General features: G+C 37.4%; 1 protein-coding gene across 28 annotated transcripts in view; it reads right to left on the reverse strand.

Annotated features, from left to right (window-relative positions):
• Positions 1-27,529, reverse strand: part of DST (dystonin) — a 480,962-nt gene that overhangs the window by 192,901 nt on the left and 260,532 nt on the right. For 12 of the 28 annotated variants that reach the window (XM_035698100.2, XM_025419094.3, XM_049092206.1 and 9 more), the window contains 4 exons: positions 26,994-27,083; positions 26,347-26,445; positions 24,622-24,699; positions 22,870-22,962 (listed from right to left, as the gene is read on the reverse strand). In XM_035698100.2, the coding sequence (XP_035553993.1) occupies positions 22,870-22,962; positions 24,622-24,699; positions 26,347-26,445; positions 26,994-27,083 (360 nt within the window). Of the gene's footprint in view, positions 1-16,307; positions 19,074-22,869; positions 22,963-24,621; positions 24,700-26,346; positions 26,446-26,993; positions 27,084-27,529 lie in introns of those variants that run through there. The other 16 variants (XM_025419112.2, XM_025419100.3, XM_025419111.3 and 13 more) reach the window with 3 other exon arrangements.

The raw sequence follows: 27,529 nt of genomic DNA on the forward strand, positions 1-27,529 counted from the left end.
TTCTAACTTCCAACTGCTACTCTAATCCAAAATTATACTAGAGAGGAGCACCTGGATGGCTCAGGTCAGTTAAGCTCCCAACTCTTTTTTTTTTTTTTTTTAAGATTTTATTTATTTATTCACGGGAGACACAGAGAGAGAGAGAGAGGCAGAGACACAGAGGGAGAAGCAGGCTCCATGCAGGGAACCTGACACAGGATTCAATCCCAGGACTCCAGGATCATGCTCTGAGCCGAAGGCAGACACTTAACCACTGAACCACTCAAGCATCCCTCTAGCTCCCAATTCTTGATTTCATTCAGTTCAGGTCATGATCTCACAGTCCTGAGATGGAGACCCACCTCAGCTCTGTATTCAGCGTGGAGTCTGATTGGAATTCTCGCTCTCCTTCTGCCCTTCCCCTCCCAATGCACTCAATAAATAGATAGATAGATAGATAGATAAATAGGATCTTTGGAGATAAATAAATAAAATTATGCTAGAGAGTTTTCTGGCACATTCCAGGAGTTTAAATCCCATCTCCACCATTTATATTCCAGTTACTCAACTGTTTTAAGTTCATTCTCTGGCTTGCAGAATAATGATGGTAAGTGTAACCATGCCGTGCTGTGAAAATTCAACAACACAAGCACAGCATAATGTCTGCAATTTTATCATTGTGGGTTTTATTATTTGTTTTGATAAAGGGGGAGGCAAAACTCTCCCAATTCTCCTGCTGTAAAGAGAAGTAAGAAATAAAGTTTTTAAATTTGTTGCCTCAAATAAAAATCTGTAAAAACAAGGGTTCATAGAAACAAATCTAGGAAATGGTGAAGGAGAAAATTGAGCCTACAGGTAAAATCTGACAACAGGTTCCTCTTACTTAGCCTTTAAGAATTTTAAGATCCACTGCTTCTGGCAACCCAACCCTTATCACCACTACATGGGTGATAATGACAACCATATAAAGCAAAGGGAGGTAGCTGGAGAGAGGGAGGTACTCTTTTCTGCAGGTCAAGAATATTCCATGCCAGACCCTTCACAGAATCACCTACTCATGAGGGAAGTCAGTAAATATGAACTACAAGGTAAATTTAATAGGCACAGCATTTCACCTGAGAAAGGATATTAAAGGAAGGGGAGTTTAGAGGTTGCAAACCAGTCTAAATATCAACCAGGAGAAAGTAATACAGTCTAATTAAATAAGTTTCCAAAGGATGAATTCCAGATTGTTACTTCCACACACATTATTTCAGACTGTTACAAATGCATACACTATTTTAAAAAGCTGTGATTTTCAAACGTTATGAAGCAAACTTTAACGTACCAAAGACTACTAACACACTGACTCATTTTCAGCTTTTCCTGCTATTTCCAATTACTTGAGTATTATTCCCACAGGGAAACTCAAGGTATTTTTAAAAATGTCCTATTGCCGTTAACCACTACCTCTCTTAGCATATTAAACTTTTCATGATACTGTGCAACTGAAACCAAATGAAAAATAAATTGAACTCTGAAAATTACATCTGCAGTTGTCACTGATGACTCCTGATTTAAAATCTGCGCATTCAGCAAATCAGCCTGAATCCTCGGTCAGTGACAAGTCAGGTCTGATTCCAGGAAGTAATGGAGCTTCCTCCCTTCAAATCCTGGAGGCAATGCAGAGATCAGAGGTGTGCATTCATGCCACCTGGGTTCAGATTCTAACTCTGATAGTTAACAGGATTATGACCCAGAGCCATCCATTTCATCTCTCTAAAATTCATTTTCTTCATTTTAAAAACTTAAATGATGACATCATCTTTACCTCCTTCAATGGTTCTACAAATTCCATAAAATAAATGCACATCAAATGCTTCACACAGTGCCTGGCATGTAGAAACCTCTATAAATGTTAGCTTCTCCCACCACAATTTTGTTAGTCGTACTTGCTGCTTGAAGTTCCTCACCAACAATCTGTCAGCTAGCACCAAAAACAAACAAAATCCTTTCTAGCCAAGTTCCTTTGGGAAACTCGAAGCCCTCATGCCTCACATCCAGGTCATTAATGGCTCCTACCCAAATTCAAGCTCTTCCTGTCACTGAGCCTCCCGTGCCTGTATTTCATCCCTGCCTCATCTCTCCTGACCCGGTTTGACACCATTCTCCAGCTTTCCAGAAATGTCTATTCTGTGGTAAACAAAGTCTCCTACTTCTTAAGGACCTCACACCACTTGTACCATTTTACTGAACTGGGTCTACCCCTCTTGCCTCAAGTCAAGTCCCACCCACCACCAGGCCTGCAGGCAGGGCAAGTGAATTCCAACTCCCCCAGTGATGCCCAATCAAGTTTTCCAGCCATGACCCACAGGTACTAAGACCTCATTTTTACACCACAGGCCACTCTTGCACTACCACCTTCTTCTTCTCCTTAAAAATGATCCCTGAACCCACCCTCACAAATATCCAACACCACTGAAGATAGCATGTACTTGTCTCCATCCTGCACTGCACCCTCATGCTCTCCATACCTACTGCTACATCCTGGAACTCATCATCTTATGCCAGAACTAGCCCACCTCAGACATTTAACTTCCAATAGTGAGTTCCTTTTCTTCTACTACTTTCATGCCCTAATGCCAGCTAAACCACTTATCTGGCTTCATCAACATCTCAGACTCCCTGACTTGTCTGATTCCATCCCACTCTAAGAGCCTTCTTCTGTCTTCACCTCCTTCTCTGTCTGGCCTGCACTACATGATCCACCACTTCAAATAATTTTCTCAAATCCCTCACCAGTTTCTCCTTGCCCTGAAACCCCCTGGCCACACCCCAATCCTGATCAAGTCAGCTGTATGTCTCTTATACTCTTGCCCTATGCTATAAGCTCCACTACAAAACCATAGTACCCTGTGGGCTGCTGCCACAAACTCCAGGTCTGCAATTCAGCTAAGCATCTCTAAGAAACCTGCACTTCTTGGTGTCCTGACTGGCCACTTTTTCCATCCCTCACAATATCACTTTCAATATTCTTTACCATTTGCAAGAAACTCCCTAACCTACTACTTCCTTATGTTTAGCAATCACTTTTTTATCTCCTTCTTTATAAAGAAAATAGCAACCCCACTAGCAATCCCTCCCTTCCCCACTCTGCTACCTACAAACTTGGCTTCCATATAACCTCCTTTTCTCCTGTGCTCAGAATCCTTCTACCTGCTGCCTCTTGGGAGTCTCACTCCATCAATCATTCCCTCCTTATCTGGGGCTTTGCTCTCAGTACTTAAAATACTCAAATCTCTTCCATCCTAAAATAAATAAAAATAAACAAGCTTCATAAATTCAGTTCCCTCTTTACTTATCATTGCCTCTCTCTCTTCCCAGTAAAGCAAGTGGGAAAAGAAAAAAAAAATCTCTGTATTTTTTAAATAGATTTTATTTTTGTATTTTTTTAATCTTTATTATCTTTACTCCTCAATCTGTTGTGAGTTGGCTTCCATCCCAATCACTCCACTAAAACTAAGTAGCAGTGACCAAAGTGAGGGAGGTTCCTGCTCATGACTCGATTTTCCCAATTAAAAAAGGAAATCAGAGAGTGAAATGTAACAGAGGATGTGATGGTCACAAAAGGAGGGAGGTCATGCAGCGCCTGAAGAGATATTGAAGATATTGTGAGCAATACCTCCTCTTCTCTAGTCTCACTTATTCAATAAGCACTCATAAATGTTTGTTCGTAACACTACTGGGCACTTGGTCATACAACCACCCTCATGAAGCCTTCAGTCCAATGACAGAGAAACATCATGAAGAAGAGCTCAAGGGTTGCTTTCCAATCTATCCATTTTCTAATCCTGATCTCTCTGAGGCATTGGTCACTGGCAGGCTCTCCTCCCTGACTTCCCTGATATCAGTCTTTCTTGGTTTTCCTCCTGCCTCTCTGGCCTTTCCTTCTCAGTTTTCTGCCACCCTTCCTTTAGTGCTGTTCCTCAGGCTCGGTCTTCAGCCCCCCTCTCTTCTCCCTCTCACTGGGTCATCTCATCTTCTACAATGGTTCAAGTGTCCCCCCTCCCATACTGATGACTCCCAAACCTCACCCCTGAACTCAAGACCTATGAATTCAATGAACATGTCTCAAAATAGTCAAACTAACCACATGTGGAGGGAGCACTTCAATGAGCCAGACAGTGTGCTTACGCACTTCCCAAATATTATCTCATGATCACAACATACATGATAATGAAGCACAAAGTGGTTATGTGACTTGCTCAAGTGCACACAAACTAGAAGTAAAATATGAACTTGAATCTATCTGGCTCCACTGTGCTTTGTCTCACAGCCTCTTCAAACTCACTGTAGAAAAGATGGAATTTCTCTTTCTCCATACTGCTCTTCCTCTGTATTCATAGCTCAGAGGATGGCCCCATCATTTACCCAGTTGCCCCCAAACCAAAAACCCTCAAGTCCTTCTTGATGCCTTTTTCTGTCTGTACCTACCTTCAATTGGTCACACAGTCCTATGCAGCCTCATCTCTCCCCACATCCCTTCAACACACCCAAAAAAACTCCACATGCTCCAGCCACACTGAACCACTTCTTGCTCCCTCAGTAAGAATACATTTCCACAGAACACTCCACATTTATTCATGCTACTGCTTACCTATAGAACACCCTCACCAGCTGCCACCCCTCTCCAGCCCTTCCCTCCTCTGTTCCTCTGAGGAAGCCCCAGCTGATTCCACCTCCTGGGTCTACAAGAGACATCCCACCAACCCCTGTGCTTCCACAGCAGCCCACGCGTACTGCTATAACAATACATGGTGTGTATCATTACTCTCTGTTGATATATCTTCTCTCCCTCTAATACATGAGCAAATACACGCAAAATAACAGTATCTTATTCATCTTAGTATTATAGTGTCTAACTCAGTCACTGTCTGTTACGTAATAGACAATAAATGCCCATGAGCATATGTGTTTGTGATTTGAGTTTGGCACCTAGGGAATCTTTGAAATATTTCATTCAGGCAACCAGGATATCCTTGCTCACTTCTGCTTTATTGTAAACTTCAAGATTCCATATAGGAAGAAAAGGCTTTTTCCCTACAGTGTATGGGCAAGCTCCAACCAATAAAACTGATGTGCCCATAAAAATGTCATTGGACCAAATAGGTGTTTTCTGCTTACTATTTACACAATAGAAATGACACATTTGCCAACATTTTTCAAAACATTTATTTTGGCACTGTATAAAAACCATCTAAATCTAGTATTCTCCAAGTTCAAGGAGAGTATAAAAGGAGTTCAAAATGTTTGAATTCAAATGTCTTTATATCCCAAGTCCAAGTGAACACCAATGTTAATCTCACAATATCTTTTAAGACAATCATCATAGGTCTAGAACGGTACTGGGCTCAGCAAAGCTTCCACCTTCTTCTAGAACTGAGACTCACCACTGAGAATCTGAAGTTCATATGAACTGTCCTGTCTTGGTCTGCCTCTGAGGAGCTTCCCATTTTATTAACAGTTGAAATAATTCTTTGGCCTTACTTTCTTTAATTTTTCAACTAAGCAACTTCACTGACCTTTTTTCCTGGCCTGATTTAAATGTGATATTTCAGTAAGTAGTTTATCACAGATTCTGGTTAAATTTACTTTTAGTTTTATCAGATATTATTAGTTCAATTCCCACATGAAATGGTACTGAACTAGTTGAAACAAGTTAATAGAAAAATACCCAATTTTCACATACTTTTTGCTAACTATACATACATTCAATTGGCCAAATCTTTATTTCACTTGAATTACAGAGGAAATGTTATTTCTTTCCCATAAAGTCCAGAAGGTGCTGATGTCACTACATAGCTAGAGCAAGAAAGGGTAATTTGCCTTTTACTGTCATTCTATTTATGTGTACTCGTCTTCCAAGATAGTCCAAACCTAAATTAAAAAGAAGACTCTATAAGATTTTTATGTGAAGTGCAAGTATTTTCCAGAGCCCTGACAAAAGCTGGTTTACAGAAAAATAGTTCCAGGCTTTAAAAATACTCAACACAAGGCATTCTCAAAAACTGCATGGTCATGTAATTAGAAAATGGGTTCTCCAATAGGGATTCTAAAAGTATTGCTCCTACTGGAAATAGAACAAATGCTCAGAAAAATCTAATCATTTACATATGAAGTCCTCAAACCCATTTGAATTAGAAATATGGCTCCTGGCTATCTATTTTAGCCAAATTATTTTGAGCCATTTAGGGAAATTTAAAAAAGAATCCAGATACCAAATATATGAAATCATAGTTCAGGATCCTGAGCCTTAAGAATAAAGACATCACCATCTCTGTTTTATCTTTTCACTCCATATAAGCAAGATCAAAAGTGAAAGTAAAAAATCAAAAACCTCAGCCTAAAAAAAAATTACTACCAACAAAGCAGTGGTCTCATACTCTTTCCTACATTCACATCTTTTTCCCACATTACCTCTACCTTTACGCGTAACACTGATACTTTACTACATAATTTCCCTTCTCCCTCTCAGCAGAGCTAAGACAACACACAATGATTGAAATAATAATAACTGGAACTAAAAGAAGGTACAAGGCGCTGTAGGAGAGTGGGAGGGGTCAGGGATGAGGTACAGATAAAATTCAAATACAAGAAAGAAAGAGATACAGACAGAATTCAAACACAAGAAAGAAAGCCTAACCCAAATTCACATAGTTCTAACTGTGGTATAACCAGGTATGTGCCTACTCAGGGATGAACTTTGTTTCATAGTGCCCATCTGACCAAGTGCCTCCTAGAACACCGTCAGGCAATATGAACCACAGTCTCAACAAACAGCTCAAAGACACAATCAATATCTGAAAACAAATGGACTGTTTTGCTTCTGCAATCTGGAAGCCAAAGAAACCAGTGCTAGAACTCTCAAAAAATAAAAGCATGAGTTGCTCAAACCTCGTCATGTGTACTGACTCATCCTGCCTCTCATGCTATCATCTGCTAGTCTCCTACATTCTTAGGGAGGAGATGAGCACCTAATAACATGGATATATTAGCTGTCCCAAGACTGTTTTTAAGGAACAAGAGGGTCTTATATTCCTTGTTTTCTCTCTTTTCCCACTACCAACTATTGAGTTGAGGTAACAACTATCCTTGGTTTGGAATATCACCTCTCGTCTCCAATGTCAATACCAATGTCATCTTTTAAGACACAGTCATGAGAGACCTGGAATAATATTGGGCTCAAAAGAGCTTGCACCTTCTTCTGGAGCTAAGCCTCAGTGTCTGGATTAGTAATTGTCTCCAAACTAGTCTCATGGCACCAAGTCTTGGCCTACTCTCCAATGCCAGTTCAGGTTGTTCTTGATTCTGCAGCCACAGGGTTAAGGCTTACTCTTGGCTGATCTCTCTAGACTCAAGTCATTCCCTTTCTATTCTATGATCAAACCACATGAAGTTCAAGCCATGTGAACCACATGTTCCCCCTCTCCCAAGGTCCTCTATTCAAGCTATTTCTCCCCTTGAAACATTTTCCTCATACTCTGCCCAACATGTCACAGATTAGGTGCTCATTATCTGCTGAATAGAAAGGGGGAAAGAAAGGAAGGAAGGAAGGAAGGAAGGAAGGAAGGAAGGAAGGAAGGAAGGAAGGAAGGAAGGAAGGAAGGAAGGGAGGGAAGGAGGGAGGGGGGAAAAAGGAGGAAAGATCAGAAATATGGTCCATGTTTTCATTTGATATGAATGAATTTTAACCTATCATGTCATGTAAAACTTGTCATTTTAGAAAAGTAAATGGTTTCCAATTAGTCTCACTTTCAATAATAATAGAACCCTGGACCACTGCACAAAAGTACCTAGCAACAAGCACAAGCCCAGAGACTACTCAGTGAGAACCTGACATTAAATAGTGAAACTTAGCTTCATCTGCATCATTTCTCTTAAAAATTTTCATGAACTTGACACAACAGAGAATCTCTAAATGTCCCTCCAATGAAAGGAAACAAGCCAACCTATCCCATCTCATAGCACCCTCTGATTTCATTCACAGTATACTGCTAGATGACCCACTTACTGCTAAATGAATTGCAACTGCCTCACTGTGTTGGTCAGCTGAGGCTGTAAATATAAAAAGTCCTCTGAGCAAAGTCAATGCCACCAGACAACTGGGCGGCAGGAACACCCTATTTTTACAGATGTTGTCATGGTTCTGGCATGCACTGTGAACACAAGAACAACCAACTTGCAAAGTTGAGTCAAATATTTCCTAAAAGATTCACTTAAAAAAAAAAGAATGCTTGCATTTTATTCTTCTACACAAGGCAAATAATGTAGCTTTAATATTTTTATTTTTAAAATAATTACAATTTGCTGAAAAGACTAAAAAGTTTAATCAAATTTACTATTTATATAATTTATGTGTAACATTGGAAAAGACAACATCTCTGAAGTTAAGAGAACTAAGATAGGCAGCCTGGGTGGCTCAGAGGTTTGGCGCCGCCTTCAGCCCAGGGCGTGATCCTGGAGATGGGGGATGGAATCCCACATCGGGTTCCCTGCGTGGAGCCTGCTTCTCCCTCTGCCTGTGTCTCTGCCCCGCCCCCTCTCTGTGTCTTTCATGAATAAATAAAATCTTTAAAAAAATAAAAAATAAATAAAAAAAGAGAACTAAGATAATTAGCTTACAGAAAGCTATAAATATACTTCAGGATTAAGGAATCAGGGGAACTCAAACTGAAGATATGCAAAGCCATTTGAAGGACCCCCTCATTTCACTGGTGAGCAAACTAAAGCAACAAGAAGTGAAACAACTCATCCAGGATCTCACAGTATGCTACTAGGAGGCCTACGGTGTGGACTTAAGTCTCCTAAATTCCAGTCCAACATCTGCAAGAAGTTTCTCCTTCATACTTAAAAAAGAAATCTAGAGACACCTGGGTGGCTCAATGGTAGAGCATCTGCCTTCAGCTCAGGGCATGATCCTGGGGTCCTGGCCTCGAGTCCCACATCAGGCCCCTCGCAGGGAGCCTGCTGCTCTCTCTGTCTGTATCTCTCATGAATAAATAAATGAAATCTTTAAGAAAGAAGGGAAAGAAGAAAAAAGAAAAGAAAAGAAAAGAAAAGGAAAGGAAAGGAAAGGAAAGGAAAGGAAAGGAAAGGAAAGGAAAGGAAAGGAAAGGAAAAAGAAAGAAAAGAAAAAAGAAAAAAGAAAAGAAAAGAAAAAAGAAAGAAAGAAAAGAAAAGAAAGAAGAAAAGAAAAAGAAAAGAAAAGAAAAGAAAAGAAAAGAAAAGAAAAGAAAAGAAAAGAAAAGAAAAGAAAAGAAAAGAAAAATCTATACTTAAAACTCAAACTAATTTTTCCTCTAGGTCAGTAGCCACAGTGGGTGCCTCCTATCAGTGTACCACATGTTGCAAAAAATTACTATACACACACACATCATGAAAGGGCACCCCCCACCTTTGCCTTAACCCCTGAAGTCCAGCCCTTTTCACTTTTCAGTCTCCATACTGGCCAAGCAGCTGGTACATAGAACTCTACACGTTTTCAGAGGAAGATACACCCCATGGATCTCTCACATAAACTGAAGGTCAGGGGTCACAGAAATATTCCTCAGTAGACTAAACACAACACCTCAACTGACAACCTTTCTACTACAGAGCAGCCAATCTGCTTCCAGGACTACGTTCTCTTCTTCTCTCATACCAAAACAACTATCAATAATGTCTCAGAAATGTACTTGTACTAAGGTGTAAATAACCAATACAAGCTCCAAGAATTGATTATTCCCAGGGGTTGTTTCTGATCTAAAATGCTGACAAAATTTTAAGCTAATTAGGCAGTTACAGGAATATACTGACAGATAATAGGATTCAGTAAATATTTGCTGAAGATATAGTGAGAGGATGAGTGGAGTTGGGGAAACACAAGGGGCAGAGTACTCTGCTTAGGCAGAATGCTGTATGTCCAAAGGAAAAAAACAAATGCTGTTTACAAATTTTGAAAACACATAGCTTTTCTACTCAGCAGATGGTTACAAAGTATTTCCTCTTTTCTACAGCAGCAGAAGACAGTTATAAGATAGAAGTTATCAAGCACTTACAGTCTAATAGGTCCTTTTCACATATATTACCTCATTTAGTGCTCACAACATACCATTCTGCTTCACACATGTAGAAAGTAAGACCTGGGTTAAATTTTAGTCTTCTGATGTAAAATCTCTTAAGTTCTCTTTCTCTTGCTATATCAAATGTATAATTACTCCCTAAAACATTCCAGAAAGAGCTTGACTTATCAGTGAACTATCTCATTTTATAGAAGCAAAAACTGATTTTTTAAGAAGATTTATTTATTTTAGAGAGGGGGGTGCAGAGGGACAGAAAGAGAGAATCTCAAATAGACTCCCAGCTGAGCATGGAGCCCAACGTGAGCTGGATCATAGATCACCACCTGAGCTGAAACCAAGGGTTGGACACTTAACCAACCGAGCTAACCAGGCACTCCGAAGCAAAAACTGATTTAAGGGACACACAGTAAATATAGAAATGATACCTAGTCAAACATTCTTCCTTGCAGAACACAAAATAACTATTGGTTCAGAGGCTTGGACATAAAAATGATATCAAAAGAAATTCAATTCTTTCACATGTTTTTGTTAAATAAAAGAAAAAAGAGAGTTTATATACTCTAAGAGAGTTCAGGTATGAACAAGAATGAAAGCTGCAGGCTAGAAAAGGTGAATCTCAAAATTCTTCTACCTTTGGAGTCTCTTAACGGTTGCACGAGTATAACATTGGAAGGAAGAGCTGTGGAAGGTGGTTATCTATGTTCAATTCCTGATCCCACCACATCCTCACCCTGTGACCTTTCTGGGCCTTAGTTTCCTCTCATGTAAAGTACTTCCTCACAGAGATGTTGAGAGACTGAAATGACACGTGCTTGGGGTTCAGAACAGCACCTGCCCCAGAATGAGCAGAAAAAACTGTATACCATGGTAAGGATGATTGCTTAAACTCTTTTATTCACACTACTTGACACTGTAGTCAGGCAAAAGCAAATTCCATATTGAGTTTGTCAACATAGGCAAATATTTCCAAGCTAAGATGTTTGCTTCCAAGGACAACCTCTTCAAAGATGTTTTAACTATTTTGGCAGAAACAAATGTAATCAACACATTTTTAGTGAGAGCTTCCAAGTTTCAAAAATGTGTGAAAATGCTCCACAGAATATTTTTAACAGCAAAGATGACACAAATATTTTGAATTTCTATCTGGATAAAATTGCCTCCCTAAAAGGAAGAGTTAAATAGAGGATAAAAGCAAAAAGTTGATAAAGTTCAAGTGCTAATGCTCTAAATTAATAGCTACCTTTAGCAAATGCTCATTTATTTGCTATTCAAATATGGGGGAAAATATAAATGTAACTATTTTTCTTGTCCAGCAAAGGTTTTAAACTTTTGCATGTCCTTCATTCAACTGAAAAGATCAGGCATTAATAGAGACCCAAATTCTATGCAACTATTTCATAAGTACATTTTCACAGACTGGTTATAAAAAAAAACAAAAAACAAAACAAAACAAAAAAAAACCTAGCAATGGTAAAATTTTAAAAAAATTAATAAGTATTTTTATTTAAAAAGATGAAATGGTTCAGAAAGAACTGAATTAGCCAACTGTAAACCAAATGGCCTTTGTTTTCAAAATCTATAGATCAAAGCTATCATATAAAAGGAAAAACATTCAGGTTTTTCCTAGTGCTTGAATTCTAAGTAAGTGTTTTATGGTCTAAGATTCATAAAAGACTCGTTCAAAGAAAAAAATATCAATTATATTTCAGTGAGTTTGAATATTAATGTATTCTTCCAACATTTTGAGATGTTCTCAAATTTTTAAAGTTTTTATAATATAAAAGTCAATTAAAAACTAATCTCTTCATTACATAGAGATTGATAAAATAATCTGTATAATATCCAAACTCCTTATCTCTCATCCCTCTCTCCTTGGCTTCTTTCCCTGGTTCTTCTTCTTTCCCTGCACTAGACATTGGCTATTCACCAGAGGATTAAAAGGAACACAAGAATAGTTCAGTTTTCATGAGTTAATATGGCTACATAGTATGGTGGGAAGTTAAAGTTATTCATGACTATTATCCCAGAGGTCTAACTTTCAGGTGATTAAGTTTATAGTCATGATCCCTGTTGTTTATTCTAAATAAACAATGGGATATACTGCATGCAGAAAAGAGCTATATTTTATTTCTTTCAGAGTGACTTGTTTTGGTTCAATATATAACAGGTACATCATAAGTGCTTGATAGAGAAATAAAAGAAGGGAGAAATGGAGGAAGGAGTGAAAACACTAAACAAAATGGTATCCAGTTATATACATGAATTGATAGAAATTTAAAAGTGAAAAAGATGTATATGGGAAAAGGTGGGTAATTGTAACAGGTAAGAAGAGTTCAGCTTGGTAGATACCTGGGTGATATCCAAGCTCTTCCACTTACTGGCTGAGTGACTTAACCAAGTTATTTAACTTTCCTGAGGCTCAGTATCCTCCTCTGTAAAATGGAGCCAAAAATAAAACCATTTCATAGGCTGGCTCCAAAGATCAGATATAATGGTGAAGTGGTTGGCACAGAGTAGGAATCAACAAAAACCATTATTAACAGTAGCATTGTGATCTAGTCCAATGTTCTTCTTTTGAGAATGAAAGGGAGACTTAAAGAAATGAAAAAAGCTGTTGAAGTCATAGCTTTCTGGGGCAAAGCCTGACTAGAACTCAGATCTCCTGCCTTCTGGGCCTATAATCCACACTACTTATCAAAGAAGCTACATTGAGAAGAAAACAAGATACAAATGCTAAGCTAGGATGACGCTGGTTCCCAAAATTTAGTGTTTTTTTTTTTTCTCAAAATTTAGTGTTTTTAAGAAACACATGAGATGGGATGCCTGGGTAACTCAGTGGTTGGGCATCTGCCTTTGGCTCAGAGTGTGATCCCGGAGTCCTGGGATGGAGTCCTGCATTGGGCTCCCTGCAGGGAGCCTGCTTTTCCCACTGCCTGTGTCTCTGCCTCTCTCTGTCTCTCATGAATAAATAAATAAAATCTTAAACAAAAACAAAAAAACACGTGAGAGGGTGCCTGAAACATATGCCATGTTCTCTTAGGCCCAACCAGAAGATACTCTGATCAAGTTAAATCAGGGATAAAGCGTTTCCAGTAAGCATTCCAGATAATTCTACTGTAGAGATTCTGTAGTCACTTGGAAAAGCACTGCTATAGAATAAGAGTAACAAGGGCTCTGTCCCTAGTCTTGGCCATTAGAATCATCTGTGGAGCTCCTTCCTTATCTATTGCATTAGCATCACTGGGTGACATCTAAGAACCTGCATTTTGTAAAAGCTCTTCAGGTGATACCTACATGTGGTCGGTTAGAGAACCAAAGGCCTATAAACAGAAAACAACCAGCTTTGCTGAAGTCAATATAAATCGGCTAGAAAGAGGTGGGATTTGGAATGCCTGGGTAGCTCAGCGGCTGAGCATCTGCCTCCGGTAGAGGGCGTGATCCCGGAGTCCAGGCATCGAGTCCCGCATTGGGCTTCTCCAACTCTGTGCTTCTGCCTGTCTCTCTTTCTCTCTCTCTCCCCCCTCTCTGTCTCATTGTGAATGAATAAATAAAATCTTTAAAAAAAAAAGAGAGAGAGAGAGAGAGAGAGGTGGAATTTGTGAAACTAGAGAAGAATGCTTGTGGGAAAAGCTCAAGAGCAAAGGTAGGAGAACTTGTCACAAGGTACAGGAAGCATGTGAGTCTTAGACAAATAAGAAATGTGTCAAGAAGGTGACTGCAATGAGCTCATTACTCCCTGTCCCCAAACACGGCTGCCTTTGTCACCTCTTTTTTTTAACACTCATCCTTCATAGATAAACTTCAACTCCTATAAACATCAAGCCCTGCTCTGACCTCACAGCAATATCCCTTAGAACTTTGACAGTTATTCAAAGCAGGTTGCTGAGTACTTCAACTCGGCTACTGACATTTATTGTTACCTTAAGAACATGATTTAACCTGATTTTTAACTTCTTCATTCTTTAAAAGAAGAACTATTTTGCCTATTTATACAGTTGTGAAGATAAAAGACACACTGGATCTGAAAATCCTTTTTCCAATTCCAAACCAATACACAACTCTAAGATAGTCTTTTTTTTTTTTTTAGTTTACAACTCCTGATCCCAGTCAAGATTAACATGATGATGAGATTTTATTCAGTAGGCATTCAAGGAGACCCTGGCTGAATGACCTCCACAGAACCCCTGCATGTAGAAGAGCACGTGAGGTCAGCACAGGAATTCAAGGATTTAAAGAGGAGGTCTGGTCACTCATACTGAAAATGATAAATTTCACAGGACCAGGGAAGTTTAAGTCAGAGGCCTGAACTAATTTAAAGATTAAGAAAAACTCAGAGAGCTGTACATTCTTCAGGTTAACTCAAAGTCACCAATCCCAAATCTGCAGACAAGGGACCAGGAGAAAGAATGGATCAACACGGAAGATGTGAAAAAGGTCTCGAAGGAACAAATAAAAGGAATGCTGGCTAACCAGTCATTTCTGAGATGCAATGCTAATAAAGGGACTGAGTGCTCTCATTTGCATTTAATTCTCCCATTAAAAAAAGTAGAATCCAAAGCTAAAGAATTCTGCACAGGTAATTAAGCAAACAGAACCAAACACTTCCAACGTAACAAGAAGAATGTCCTATGGGGAGTACCCAAGCTATGGGTTCTGACCCTCTGTAAGCTCCAGAATGAAGAGTCTTTATTTGGATTGCAGGGAACTAAAACGTCAAACTCTTATGATAAATAATGACTATCCCATTTGGCTTTGACTCTAGAAGATATGAGGCTTTGTGAAGTACTGCTGTATCACAATTATCTAACAAATCTAATTGGCAGGTTTATGCCTTTTTTTCATGTATACTTTACACTGAAGTTTCAGAAATCTACACCAACTAGGAGGGTAAAAATCCTTGACAGGAGAATAAAACAAGGAAGAAAAAAGGCTTATGAACCACTTAGGAAATGGATTTTAAGAATTTCCATTATCGAAAAAATGTAAGGCTTTCAAGAAGCCACATTATATACAAAAAACAGCTGGAACATGGAGCAAAGCAACTGTTTTCATTCCTAAACACAGAACAGCTAAGTAGTTTCCTTTTGCACTGACAGACTCTTTGCTTTCTTTTCAAAATGTAACCACTGAAAAATGTAAATAAAAAGGCTGCCATAATATTGGCGAGCATAGTAGTATACGTAACAGGAACACCTTCCCAGGGCTCCACAGCTGAGGCCCATGATGATCATCACATTGACCCTAATAATACCTCATTTTATCGCTGTGCAAATGATCTCTGCTGACCTTGCCAAGACTGTTTAACATCACAGACCCCATTTATGTCCAGAGTTTTTGTTAAAAGACAAAGTTAGAGCTTAAACAAAAAGCCATCCACTCTTACCCAGTAGTAACATGTAGAGGCTGTTTGGGTAATGCCTGTCTCAAGCAAGTAAATAAATATTCACTTATATCTTAAAGATAAGTGAAAAACCCCGAGAAGTAACTTATCTAAAGCTATCAGCGTTAGGACTAAAGATCTAAACTTCCTGGCAGTTGGTGTCATACAGAAATTCCTAGGACATATTACCCAAATGATTTCTGATGTGGGGGGGGAGGGGGGGACTACAGAATAACTCGTAACAAAGAGACAAAAGAGATTTGGGAGATTTTGTTTGTGATACACACACAAGTACAAAATTAAAAGCAATTATGTGAGTGTTCCTGTGTATGAAAACTGGTAGAAAACTGGAACTAGCTTTCCAAAATTATGGATCAGCCAGTCAGGACTGACTGGTAATAGTATTGTATTCTCCCAACATCTGTCACAGAGCTATTATCTTCTCATGACTGCTTTCTGATGCAGCTTTTGCCGATACTGCAGCAAAGTGTCCAAAGTCTCTTCCATAAGAAAAGTCAAGGAATGTGAAGTAGAGAACTTCAAAAGATGTATGTTCTCTTAAAGTAATGTTTTCTAAGTTTCTTAAAGTGATGTTTTCTAAGTTTCCCAACTATAACAAAAATGTACTGAGGTTTAAACTGTGATCAAAGAATGTGGATATTACAGAAAATAAAAATCATAATAATCGAACCTAAGATTACAAATAACAAAATGCACCAATATCTCTCCAACTTTCACATAAATTAATACAAAAACAACTATTAAAATAGGCAATACAAAACCTCAGACAGATACGAGCACCTGAGTCCTTCTTTGCATCTTAAAGTCAGATTCTATGTTTCACTTACCTCATTTCCAACTGTGTCCTTGGAAGCAGAGGACACAGTGGTACAGAAGGAATGACATCTCTTTTTTTCAAAGTGAAAATGGCATATTTCATGGGGGCAAAATCTCTCCGTGTTTTGCTTTCCTTGAACACTGCTATAATTTTTGGATGGGTCTTCAGAAAACCCACTTTTTCCAAATAATCTCTCTGTACCACAGTGAATGGAACTTAAGCTGCCTGCCTTTCGTAAAGTAAAAACACTAGTTTTTCTTTGGAATGTTATTTCTCTCTTGCTGACATCATCTAAATGTTCCTTCTTCTCTGCACAATGTGGAGTGCTGTCCTTTTCTGAAATCCTTTCCTCCAGATCACTAACTTTTACTTCTGTGTCACTGTTGTTAGCAGGAGAAGTGTCCACATGGTGAGACAGACTGCTTGCAGCACTCGGCACAAGTTTCTGTTTAACATCATCAACTACAACTTGTGTCTTCTGAGGAATACCACCTCCCAGTGTGGGGTCCAGGGTAGCAGATTCCTCCCGTACCAGTCCCCGGAGGAAAAGAGCTGGCTGTTCTTTTGAGAGCTGAATGCCACTCTTCTTCTTGCCTTCATTTTCCTCATCTGGCTCTGCTGACTTTGTATCACCTACAGTTGTCTTGATTGGCTTTCTCCTGAAATATTTTCTTCCTGGAGAGTGTTTTTTAGGGCTCAAAGGAGTTTTGGCAAGATCTAAATACTGTTCTTCTTTCTCAGCTCTTACACATCCACAGACATTCCCCATTTGATTTGCAGGAAATCACAGTTCCACAGATTCACTCATTTCAAAATCCAGGGCTTACTTCGATCTTCTAGATCAGTCTGAAAATTCCATTCTGACCTCTAATTCCTCAGACTTTGTGACCATCCTCTTCAACATGAGGCCATTTTGCTTATGAGAAAAGCACATGCAAGAAATGCCATGGCATCTTGCCCAGCTGGGTCCCTGTGTCTCATTAGACACTGTGGCTTATTTCTGGCCACCAATCCTCTTAGACAAACACTACTGCTCACTGCAAAATTATAACGCTGATAGGCTTTCGAAGTAAACGCTCCGATTTATTGTACGAGAACTCTGACCCTTTGCTTTAACTTTGTTTTCTGAAATGCAGTTACACTACCAAAGTCTGCATTAACCTTTGAAACTATTGGTGACTCAACAAATCTGAGAGCAAACAGAAGGCAAATACCCAATCAAGAGTCCTTTAAGCAAAATGTCTTTCAAATGTAGGTTTCAGAAAGTCTCTAACATATAATTTTTTTCTTAAAAAACACCAACTAATTTTGGTACTTGCAAAAACAAACAAACAAAAAAAGCTCAAAAGTCTCTGTAAATTATACTAAGACTTTTCCAAAACAACAGCCATTAAAAAACAAAAACAGAATGATTCGATAGCTGAAGGAAAGATAATAAATGCTGAATTCCTAAAATACTCGATAAAAATTACCTCTAAAATCAATCTTTTGATTGATTTTATATTATAATATTTTTCATAATTTTTATATTTATAAATTATAATATTTTTCATATTACATACTGCATTTTTCATATTTCATATTAAATTTTCATATGAATAAATTTCCAAGCCATTTTCCTTATGTGATCATTAGGATTTTCACATAAGCAAATTGATCAATTTTATGATTTGAAGCATGACATGCTCAGCCAGAAGAAACACATAAATGTGTTTCTTATACATGAATGAAGGCAGTTTAACTTCATAGGTAAACTCATATAATCGTCCCTAGTTAAATATTACGTAATTTTACTAGGACCTTGCTGTAAAAGTAGTAAATCAGTATGGGGCCTGATTATCCAAGGTATGCATATTTCTAATACTGAGTCACAGATATGGTAATAAGAAATTAGTATGGCATGACTGGACTTACGTGTAAGCAGGTATCATCTGACTAAGTAGAAAAACATGATGATTCCCATTCTCTAGGTAGTCTTTAGACTGATCACAAGATGGAACTCATTATATTTTTCTAAATAAGAATATTCAATTAAGCAGGCAAGTTAGCAATGTTGCTGATACTTGTCAATGATAGGCCTGCATGATAATTAATCATTCAAGAGAATATTAAACAATCTCCAATGGCAAAATTTAATATTCTAGAAGACAAGCTGGCAAAAATAAAGCCTTAGATTTGGTTTATTTTTAATTTTATTTCAATGTCTTCATTGGCAATGGAACATTATCCACAAAAATGTAAAAGCATAATGGCTGGTATTTGTACTGGCAAGATAAAGGCACAACCACTGAAGTGCATCCCATCCACCCCTTCTTCCAGCCATGCCAAACTCACCAACTGTCCATTTCCAGGCCATCGCACACTGTTCCCTCTCCCAGAAAAAGGACCAAACTTTAGTCTCTGCCTGGTAGCTGGCATTCATTCTGCAAAGTCTATCTCTAGTATCAATGAAAATTTCCTCTATTCTTTACCACTTCCTGATCCTACCACAATACTCCCTCCCCTACATCTCTTGCTTATGTTGTGACAGATTCATCATCAGATTATATTTACGAACATTCTCTCAATAGATACAACATACTTCATTATCCTGGCATCTCTGGATCTAGTATATGGTAGTTACTGACAGAGGACTACTGTGTTGATGCTTACGCACAGACAGCCTGATTGGAAAAGAGATTCAATTTGGGATGCTCATTACAAATACTTTTTAAATAATAAATTGATCTTCTGAAATTACTTCCCTTATTTATATAAAGTATAAAGAAAAAAATAAAAAAGGCCCAGTCACTTGGAGTGAGGATGATCATCACTACTATAAAAAGACTTATATTCTTGGCATGACCAGTAAAATCATCCTAATCCTAAATTATCATAGTACTAAGAAAAGTTATTTCATTTAAATAAGAGGAACAACAACAAATAAATAAATAAATAAATAAATAAATAAATAAATAAATAAATAAATAAGAGGAACACTTTTATTTTACCAAAGCATTGTGCTGTTTCACTTTAAACAGATCTGGATCTAATTTTTAAATACTGGTGATAAATTAATTCATAGTATCTTGTCATGTGGGTCCTAAAATACACAGATTCCATAATACGTGCCATAGGATCATTAGGATTATATTACAAATATTTCCGTGGCTGGTCTTCCTTTTTCCTCCAGAACTGAAATGCAAAGAGTTTCTTGACATATAATTCTTTTTGAATGAACTTTTGCTTTAAATTTCTTCAAACTTAGGATCTAATTCCTAACCATTTACTCACATTTTGGTCTGTCATTTCCTGGTTTCTGTTCCCAGTGGCCTGGGAGTGTTTCCTCCAATGTCTCCAAGGTCCTCCTTCTAGGTAAAACTAGTACTCAGTCTTCACTTTCTCTTGCTCTTTAGCACCATTTTGTACTGCTCACCATTCTTTTCTACTTGATATTCTCTTCCTCCCAATTCAGTAACACTACTTTTTCTTGTTGTTCCATTCATCTCCCCAAATGTTTCTTTTTCTGTTTCCCAAGATGGATCTTCTTCCTCCTGCATCCCAAATCATGGGCTTTCCCCAGATTTCTGTCCTTAGCTCTCAGCTCTTCTCCACACATGCTCTTCTCTTGAATCCTCTAAAGAATTCTTCCCTCCAATGGATTCAGTGACCATTTTTATACTGATAACTCTAAGTGTATTACCTGTAGCTGACTTCCCAGCTCTGCTCACGTATCTCCAAGTGCTCAGCACACAGATACACAGGATGTCCACCAGGCCATCAAACTCACTGGGACAGTCATTTTTGTTCTTTCTCCCCTGACCAGCACCCTGTTTCTCTTGGTCATCTACTGGTTTGTTGTTTGTTTTATATCTCAGGCTGAACAGTTCAGAGTCATCTTTAACCTCTCTCCTTCACCGTCTGTGTCCTGTTGCCAAGTCCATTCCTTTCCCTCTTCAAAATGTCATCCATTGGATACAGATTTTTTTATCCCCATCTGAGTCCTGGCCTTTATCACTCCACTCAGAGAATACCACTTCAGCTTTTTAGCTTTATCTCCCTAACTACAGATCCTGCTCATTTCAATTTACTTTACATAAAATTGATAAGATTCAGTGTTCTAAAACATCATTTTTCAAGTTCAGAATGGTTAAGTGATGTACCCAATGTCATCAACTGCCATAAGTAAAGAGTCAATAGTGTCACTTAGCTCTGCCTCCCACCACAGCCTGGGTGCTTTCCTACTGCCCCACAGTGCTCTTATTCTGATATTCAAATTCCAGACTCAGCCTGTCTCACAATTCTGTCGGTAATCATGGGATTGGCTCCCTGTTCCGACTGGCCTTTAATCCTTCCATGTGGGGTTTCTGCAGTTTCAAACCTGCTAGAAGTTCTGGTACCTGATCCACTGAGGACTAATTAAAGGATCCCTGAGAATACTGCTGAGGATCTCCACATGAAATCTGCTTTTAAGCCAGTTTTATTTAGTCTTAAACCAATTCTAGAAACAAAGTCTGGCCCCATGCCCAAATCCCTACCTTGCTTTAGTGCTCAATCCCCTAGTTCCCTAAGGAAGGGGTGCTCTAGTAATGGGGGCCCTCAGATCTTTAGGGTCCTGCCTCCAGGTCCTGTTACTGGATCTCCCTGACAGCAAAAGCCCAGCTGAGGGAATGTTTACCTACATTAGCTACCCTGTAGTCTGGCTGGTGACAACCTGCTTGCCTGGGTCTCTTCCAATATCCTACTGCTGCAATTTTGTTCAGCTGCCTGTTCAAGTCCTGGAAACAACCTAGACTATAATTCCTACAGCTTTCCATACCTGTCAAATTTATCCTGTTCCCAAATCATCTCCAGGTAGATTATTTTCCACCATTTCCTTACAAACCTTAAATCCCAGAAAATTTTTACAAATTAAGAAATAAGTCTTACTCCTCTCATGATTTGGTTCAAAACCTCACGGGGCACCTGGGTGACTCAGTTGCTTAAGTGTCTGCCTTCAGCTCAGGTCACGATCTCAGGGTCCTGAGATCCAGCCCTACATCATGCTCTCTGCTCAGCAAAGAACCTACTTCTCCCTCTCCCTCTGCCTGCTGCTCACCCTGCTTGTGCGCACACTCTCTCTCAAATAAATAAAAGCTTTAAAAAATTTTTTTCAAAACCTCAGCTCCTTTCTAAAGCTAGCAAACTACTCTTCCTCTTCCATGGGCCAACTGAACAGTAGTCAATCAGTATGATTTGCTGCATGGCTACTTGGGTCAGGCTCTGAGCTGCACACAGAACACCGCATAAGCAGGAAAAAGGTTAATAAACTAAAGCATGTTCCAGAGTTAGGATTCACCTTAAATCAAATAAAGATGATATTTTTCAAAATGTTATCATTTTACAAAAAAGTAAAAATCCAAATCAGCCCTCAATGAGTATAGAGGTATAGATAAATCAGTTAATAAATCTGCATTTACTAGGGACACATGGGTGACTGAGTCAGTTAAGCCTCAGACTCTCGGTATCTGATCTCACAGTGGCGGCAGGATCAAGCTAGGGACTCCAGGTAGCCTTCAGATTTTTTCTCCCTCCCCTTCTGCCCCTCACAACTTGCATTCTCTCTCTCTCAAATAAAAAAAAATTAAATCTTAAAAAAAAAAATCCGCATTTACTCTCCTCTGATGTAGTTTGAGAAAGCACAGCCCTATACAAGATATGGCTACTTCTAATTCAGGAGCTCCCTTTATGATAATTATACTGCCATCTAGTGTCTACCAACAGGAAAAAAGTAGTTCTCACAGATGAGAAACTAGACTACTGATAACAACCATTCTAGGAATGAATCATAAAATGTTCAAGTATCTAAATCAAGGAATACTGTCCAATAAGCAAAAGAAATGTGTCTGCATTCTGTAAGAAGAAATCCTGGTCTTCCAACACTGAGACTGACTCTGTAAAAGCATGAAGTGGAATAAAACTCAAAATGGTGGCATGAATGCTTCAGCAAGACTCCATTTCAAACTAAGTAACCTTTTTATTCTCTTCCACAAAACTTCCCTCCTCCTCCCTTCTTAGCTTTCTGTTTCAGGAACCAGGAGCCACCATGAAAACATGATGAATGTGGCTGACTGCATATACACAATTCCTGTCCAAACCAGCTAGATCCTGTATTTCCCTATAAAACCAGGGAACTCTTTCTCCAAGGTGGCCCTGAAATTTGGAAGGACTTAGCCTGCTGCAGCCTCCTTTGCCTAGCAAAGCAATAAAGCCATCGTTCCTCTTTATAACCAAACTCTTGTATTCACATTACATATTTTGGCTCCCCTCACTGAGGTCAGTTTTTGAGAAGATTACAAGCTCATCAACACTAGGAAACAGGACACCAGGTTCACGGGCAGTATACTACTTGAAAGGAAAAATTCAACTACATCGTTTAAGAAAAGAAGCCTGAAATTTATTTTCTTCGATAGGACATAAATGTACAATTCATGCTTCATATTAACCACTTGAAAATCAGCAATGAGAGGCTAAAAGAAATGACAATTAAGAAAAATTAACCTTAACCTAAAAAAAAAATAAAGAAAAGAAAAAAAAAGAAAAATTAAGCTTACCTGAAAGTGCAAAATTATTGTCCATATTAATCCCAAAGTCAACTTGGGATTTCCATCTGTTATGTCATCATTTCTAATATTCACTAATTTCACCTGTGTTATAATGGGAAAAAGAGATTAAGCTAACTTTTTCAAACCAGCATACAAGTTATCTTTACTTACATAAAAGCAATTCTAAATTACACAAAGAAGAAAACTAAGTGATCTGAATACCAGTAATCCTCAAAATACTATCTTACTCCTATCTCCACTCATTTTAGATTGTAAATTATAGCGTAACCAACAAGGAAAAAATAAGTGTTACTCTGGTTTTTCTTCTAGAATAAGGATTAAAAGTACTCACTTCTCAAAAGGAAAATACAACTCAAGTTGAGAATTCTTAAATACTTGAGATTTTCAAATTAAATATAATTTTGTCACTGAAAATGAGCTTTATTTTACTCTTCCATTAAGTAAAAAACTGTTCCAAACCATAAAATAGTTTAATACCTTTATCATACTTCTGTCATAAAGTGAGGGGGGGGGCTAGCATCATTTTTCTACTTAACTACCATAAATTGTTACCAAGATAAGTAAACATATACCGCTAGATATTTGGAAGGCTCAGATATAAAAATAATACTCAGACTTAAAGCTTATTAACTATCAAATTATGTATTTTCAGGTAAACACAGGCAGTAATGATACCTATCATTTACATCCTGTATATAAATAATTAAATATCATGAATTAAATACAATAATAACTAACATCTTACTTCCTGGACAAAACACTGCCAAAAACATTTCAGAAAAAGAAACATAATTAACCATCAGTCCTTCTGGAAACTTCTACTAGAATTAAGAATAATAAGGTAAATAAAAATAAGATTGAACCAATTTAAGTACTGTTTATTAGAGTTTAAAAAATAAAAGCATTTTAATGTTCATAATAAACTAAATAAATGAATAATAAAAAATAATGTTTACCTCTCCCCATTTCCCTCCCTTCCTTTTTTCCTTACTCCGTTACTAAGCAAAATGTTGCCACCTCTGATTGCTCATTGTTTTCAGTAACTTTCCATTCTCCTGATGTTTTTTCCTTTTTTCTACTAATCGAAAAATTACCAATACTTTGGCTTATACCACTACAATACTACAATGCCACCAAATCAAGATTGTATCCAATATGGTGCACATTCTTTAACATTTCTTCTAAAACCTCAAGGAATTGGAGACTATTGTCAGACATACTGTTTTATTTTTAATGACTTTTGATTACCCAATATTGTCTACTTATAAAAAATAAAATATCGCCTTACCACTACTAAGGATTAAAAATGCTTACACTAAAATTCTTTTTAAGTATTACATAAGCTATTTTTTATAAAAATAACTTTGTACACTAAGTATAAATAATGAAGTATTGCCCCACTACTAAGAACTGTTCATAGGCATTCTTAACATTCTGTTGCTACTAAAATGTCATTAACTTCCTAAGCAAAGCATTCCAATTCTAACCAAAGGAAATCAGTAGCTCTTATTCAGATGGAAATGTAGCCACTTATAATTCCTCTGCACTTATACTTACTATTAACTTCTTTTTTTCTATGGAGCAAATGTTTGAAAATATTTTTAAATGTTTATCTCACAAAAGCACAAATTTCATCATTATAATTCACAAATTTAACCTTTTCATCCCCTGACATGTTTCTATATAGATTTACTCAGTCACATATGTTTATATGATTATAGTAATTGAAAAACATCGTACCTGGCGTCTTTTCAAATAATCAAGTGCAATTTGTACATTCTGTAGTCTGTGAAAACGCATCCGACCTTTTTCTCTGGGCTAAGAATAGAAAAATGCAGGGTATAAAAAAACTTACAGTTTCTGGTACTATTGACCATGCTAAATACACTTATGATAATTATAGCCTATATATATATTTTATGCTCATCTTAACATGTCAAAACAGTATTTATTATTCAGATAAGCCCATTAGATTTTTTAAAGATACTTTTAATTATTTTGTATTATCTAAAATTGAATTTAAACAGCTAAGGGATTTCTCCGAATATGTTTTATTTAAACATATGCTTTGTTTTATTTAAACAAAAGGAAAAGAAAAAATACCACAGAATATATAGACTTTTTATAGTCACTATACTACAATTCTAGCCTACAGTTTATTAACTTTGGATGCACAGAATTAAATACCATTCCCCATTTTGCCTTCTTAATAAACTCTATTGTCAAGTGGGTTTTAATAATTATATATGTATGGCATGTTAATGAAAATGAGGTAAAGTAGCATGCAGTTAGTATAAAAGTTGCCAAGAGGAAAGAGAGAGTTTTACTTAGCCACGATAGAGGAAGAGAGAAAAGTAATTAAAGTCACTTAGTATATTTCCTCTTTATTTTATTTTAGCTTTTTCACAAAATCAGTTGGACTCTTAATAGTTTTACAATGCATGGGGATGGACATGATTATTTACTGTCTCAGGAAAACTAGCAACCCATAATTCTTTTCCTTCGTGCAGTTTTCCTTGAGAAGTATTACAAGTTTGCAGAAGAAAAACATAAGGAGATAGAGCTGAGAAGATGCTTAACAAAAATACAAAGAATGGAGTTGAAATTTACCACATAAAATCTTCCAAAAGGAAGAAAAGGGGAAAAAATGACAGCTTAGCTTCTCAAATATGAATAGGTTATTGAAGCCAAAGGCACCATAATGAAACAGACAGCACACTACAGAATGGAAAAATAGGTTCTATATAACAGGTAGAAATACTGTTGATGAATTTATCCACTGGATCCAAATAAAAGCATAATTTCCAATGAAATCAGGGGCACTTGGGATGTAGATGACAAAAGAAGCATATCTATCTTGCAAAGGTGGGCTGAAGTCAACTAAGTGTCTGCAAAGGAGGGCTGAAGTCAACTAAGTGTCATGAAGATGAAACAGCTTTGAAGGTTCTACCAGGACTCCAAATTTTAAAACCTTCCCCACTTATAAATAAAACAAGACATAGAAAATCAAATGTCCATCAAATACCTATTGCCAATATGACTTAAAGCATAAATTTAAATAGTAAATAAATTTCGCTAAGTCCTTTCAAATAAAGCAACAGCTGCCACATTTGAAATATAAATTCCAGGAGTGGAACAAATCTGCATAAAAATTAGCAGGCTAGTTGTCAAGATTTCCGTATTAATATAAAAGGTATATATAATTCTTTAGCTAAAATGCCATCATATAATTTAAGCACATATATTTAATTACCATGCACTGCACAGTAATACATAAATAAATTTAAAGAGAAAATATTTCTTTTGTCCAATTTTTTGGTACACACACATCCACCTCATTGTGGGTTTTGGTCCTTTCTAGAATTTCTTTAAAAGGAGCCCGAACCCATGGGTTACTTCTCTATACGTTAGCGCTCACCACACTGTAATGGCTAGGTTAGTAGAGTTATGGGGGCCGACACCTACCCCCTTATCCTCATCCTCCACATCCTCATGCTGTTCATATTCGCATGCTTCTGTTGCACTCACCAATCGTAAGGTCTTCAAAAAATCCCGCTCCCTTGGCTAATGAATATAACAGACAGAAGATAGGACAGCAAAGACACAAGACAGACCAGAAATGAAAAGAAGAGCATGAACAGAACATAATGAAGGAGAACAGGTAACCAAGAAGAGGAAGTAATGTTCACAAAAAAGGAAATGACACTTGTGGAATGGGTTAGACCATTTTTCAGAAAGCAATGTTTATTTTCTTAGCTATTTGTGAGTCTTTTAATATGTGGTTATATTATGCATCCAACCTCTACTAAGCAAAAAAAAAAAAAAAAAAAAACCTGAAGGTAAAAAAGAAGCAAGAACAAAAATAATAGTTTAAGTATAGAACTGATTATATAAGCAAAGTAATCAAAGTGTTTCCATCTCCCAAATTCACACCATTTGAAGTCTGAAAATGATTAGGAATCTAACCAGAACTCTTTTCTTCAGGCAGAATTCAGAGCTCAAAAGATTAATGTAGCAAAAATCTGAACAGTGTCTACTGACAACACACTGGTCCCACCCATGTGGATGGGATTACATGTTCTTCAAACTAAATTAAGAAATGTAAAACTTACCAAGGTATCTCCAGAAAGAACTTCTAAAAGAGAGATTAAATTGTGTCCATCCCTTAAGTCTTCATAGAGATCATTCACATGTTTTCGAACCTACATAGAGAAAAACAATTTAAGTTTTGGTTCTGAACCTAGCACCATCTTTAACACTCAGACAAGAACAGAGACAAGTAAAAAACATTCCTCATCTGGTGTTCATTCTTGCAGTGATGTTTTCACTAATTCTCTCATTACTTAAAAACCAAATTTAAATTTAAAAAACAAAAACTAAAAAAATAAAAGTAAGCTGCAAATTAATAACTCCTAAATACAAACAGAATTGTTCTATTCTTAACATACTAAAATTAGTATAGGTTTGGGCAACTACATGGAGTTACAATTTTTTAAATACAGGCAATGGCAATGACCTTCATGATTCCTGGTATAACAACACTCAGGGCCACTTTAGCAGGAGGACCAATTTTTACCCCTCCCCTCTACCTGAGTTGTTTTTCCTATTCTTTGTGCCACAAGATCCAGGATGCCAGAGATATACACAC

Source organism: Canis lupus, chromosome 12 (assembly GCF_003254725.2).
Source record: "Canis lupus dingo isolate Sandy chromosome 12, ASM325472v2, whole genome shotgun sequence".
NCBI lineage: Eukaryota > Metazoa > Chordata > Mammalia > Carnivora > Canidae > Canis > Canis lupus.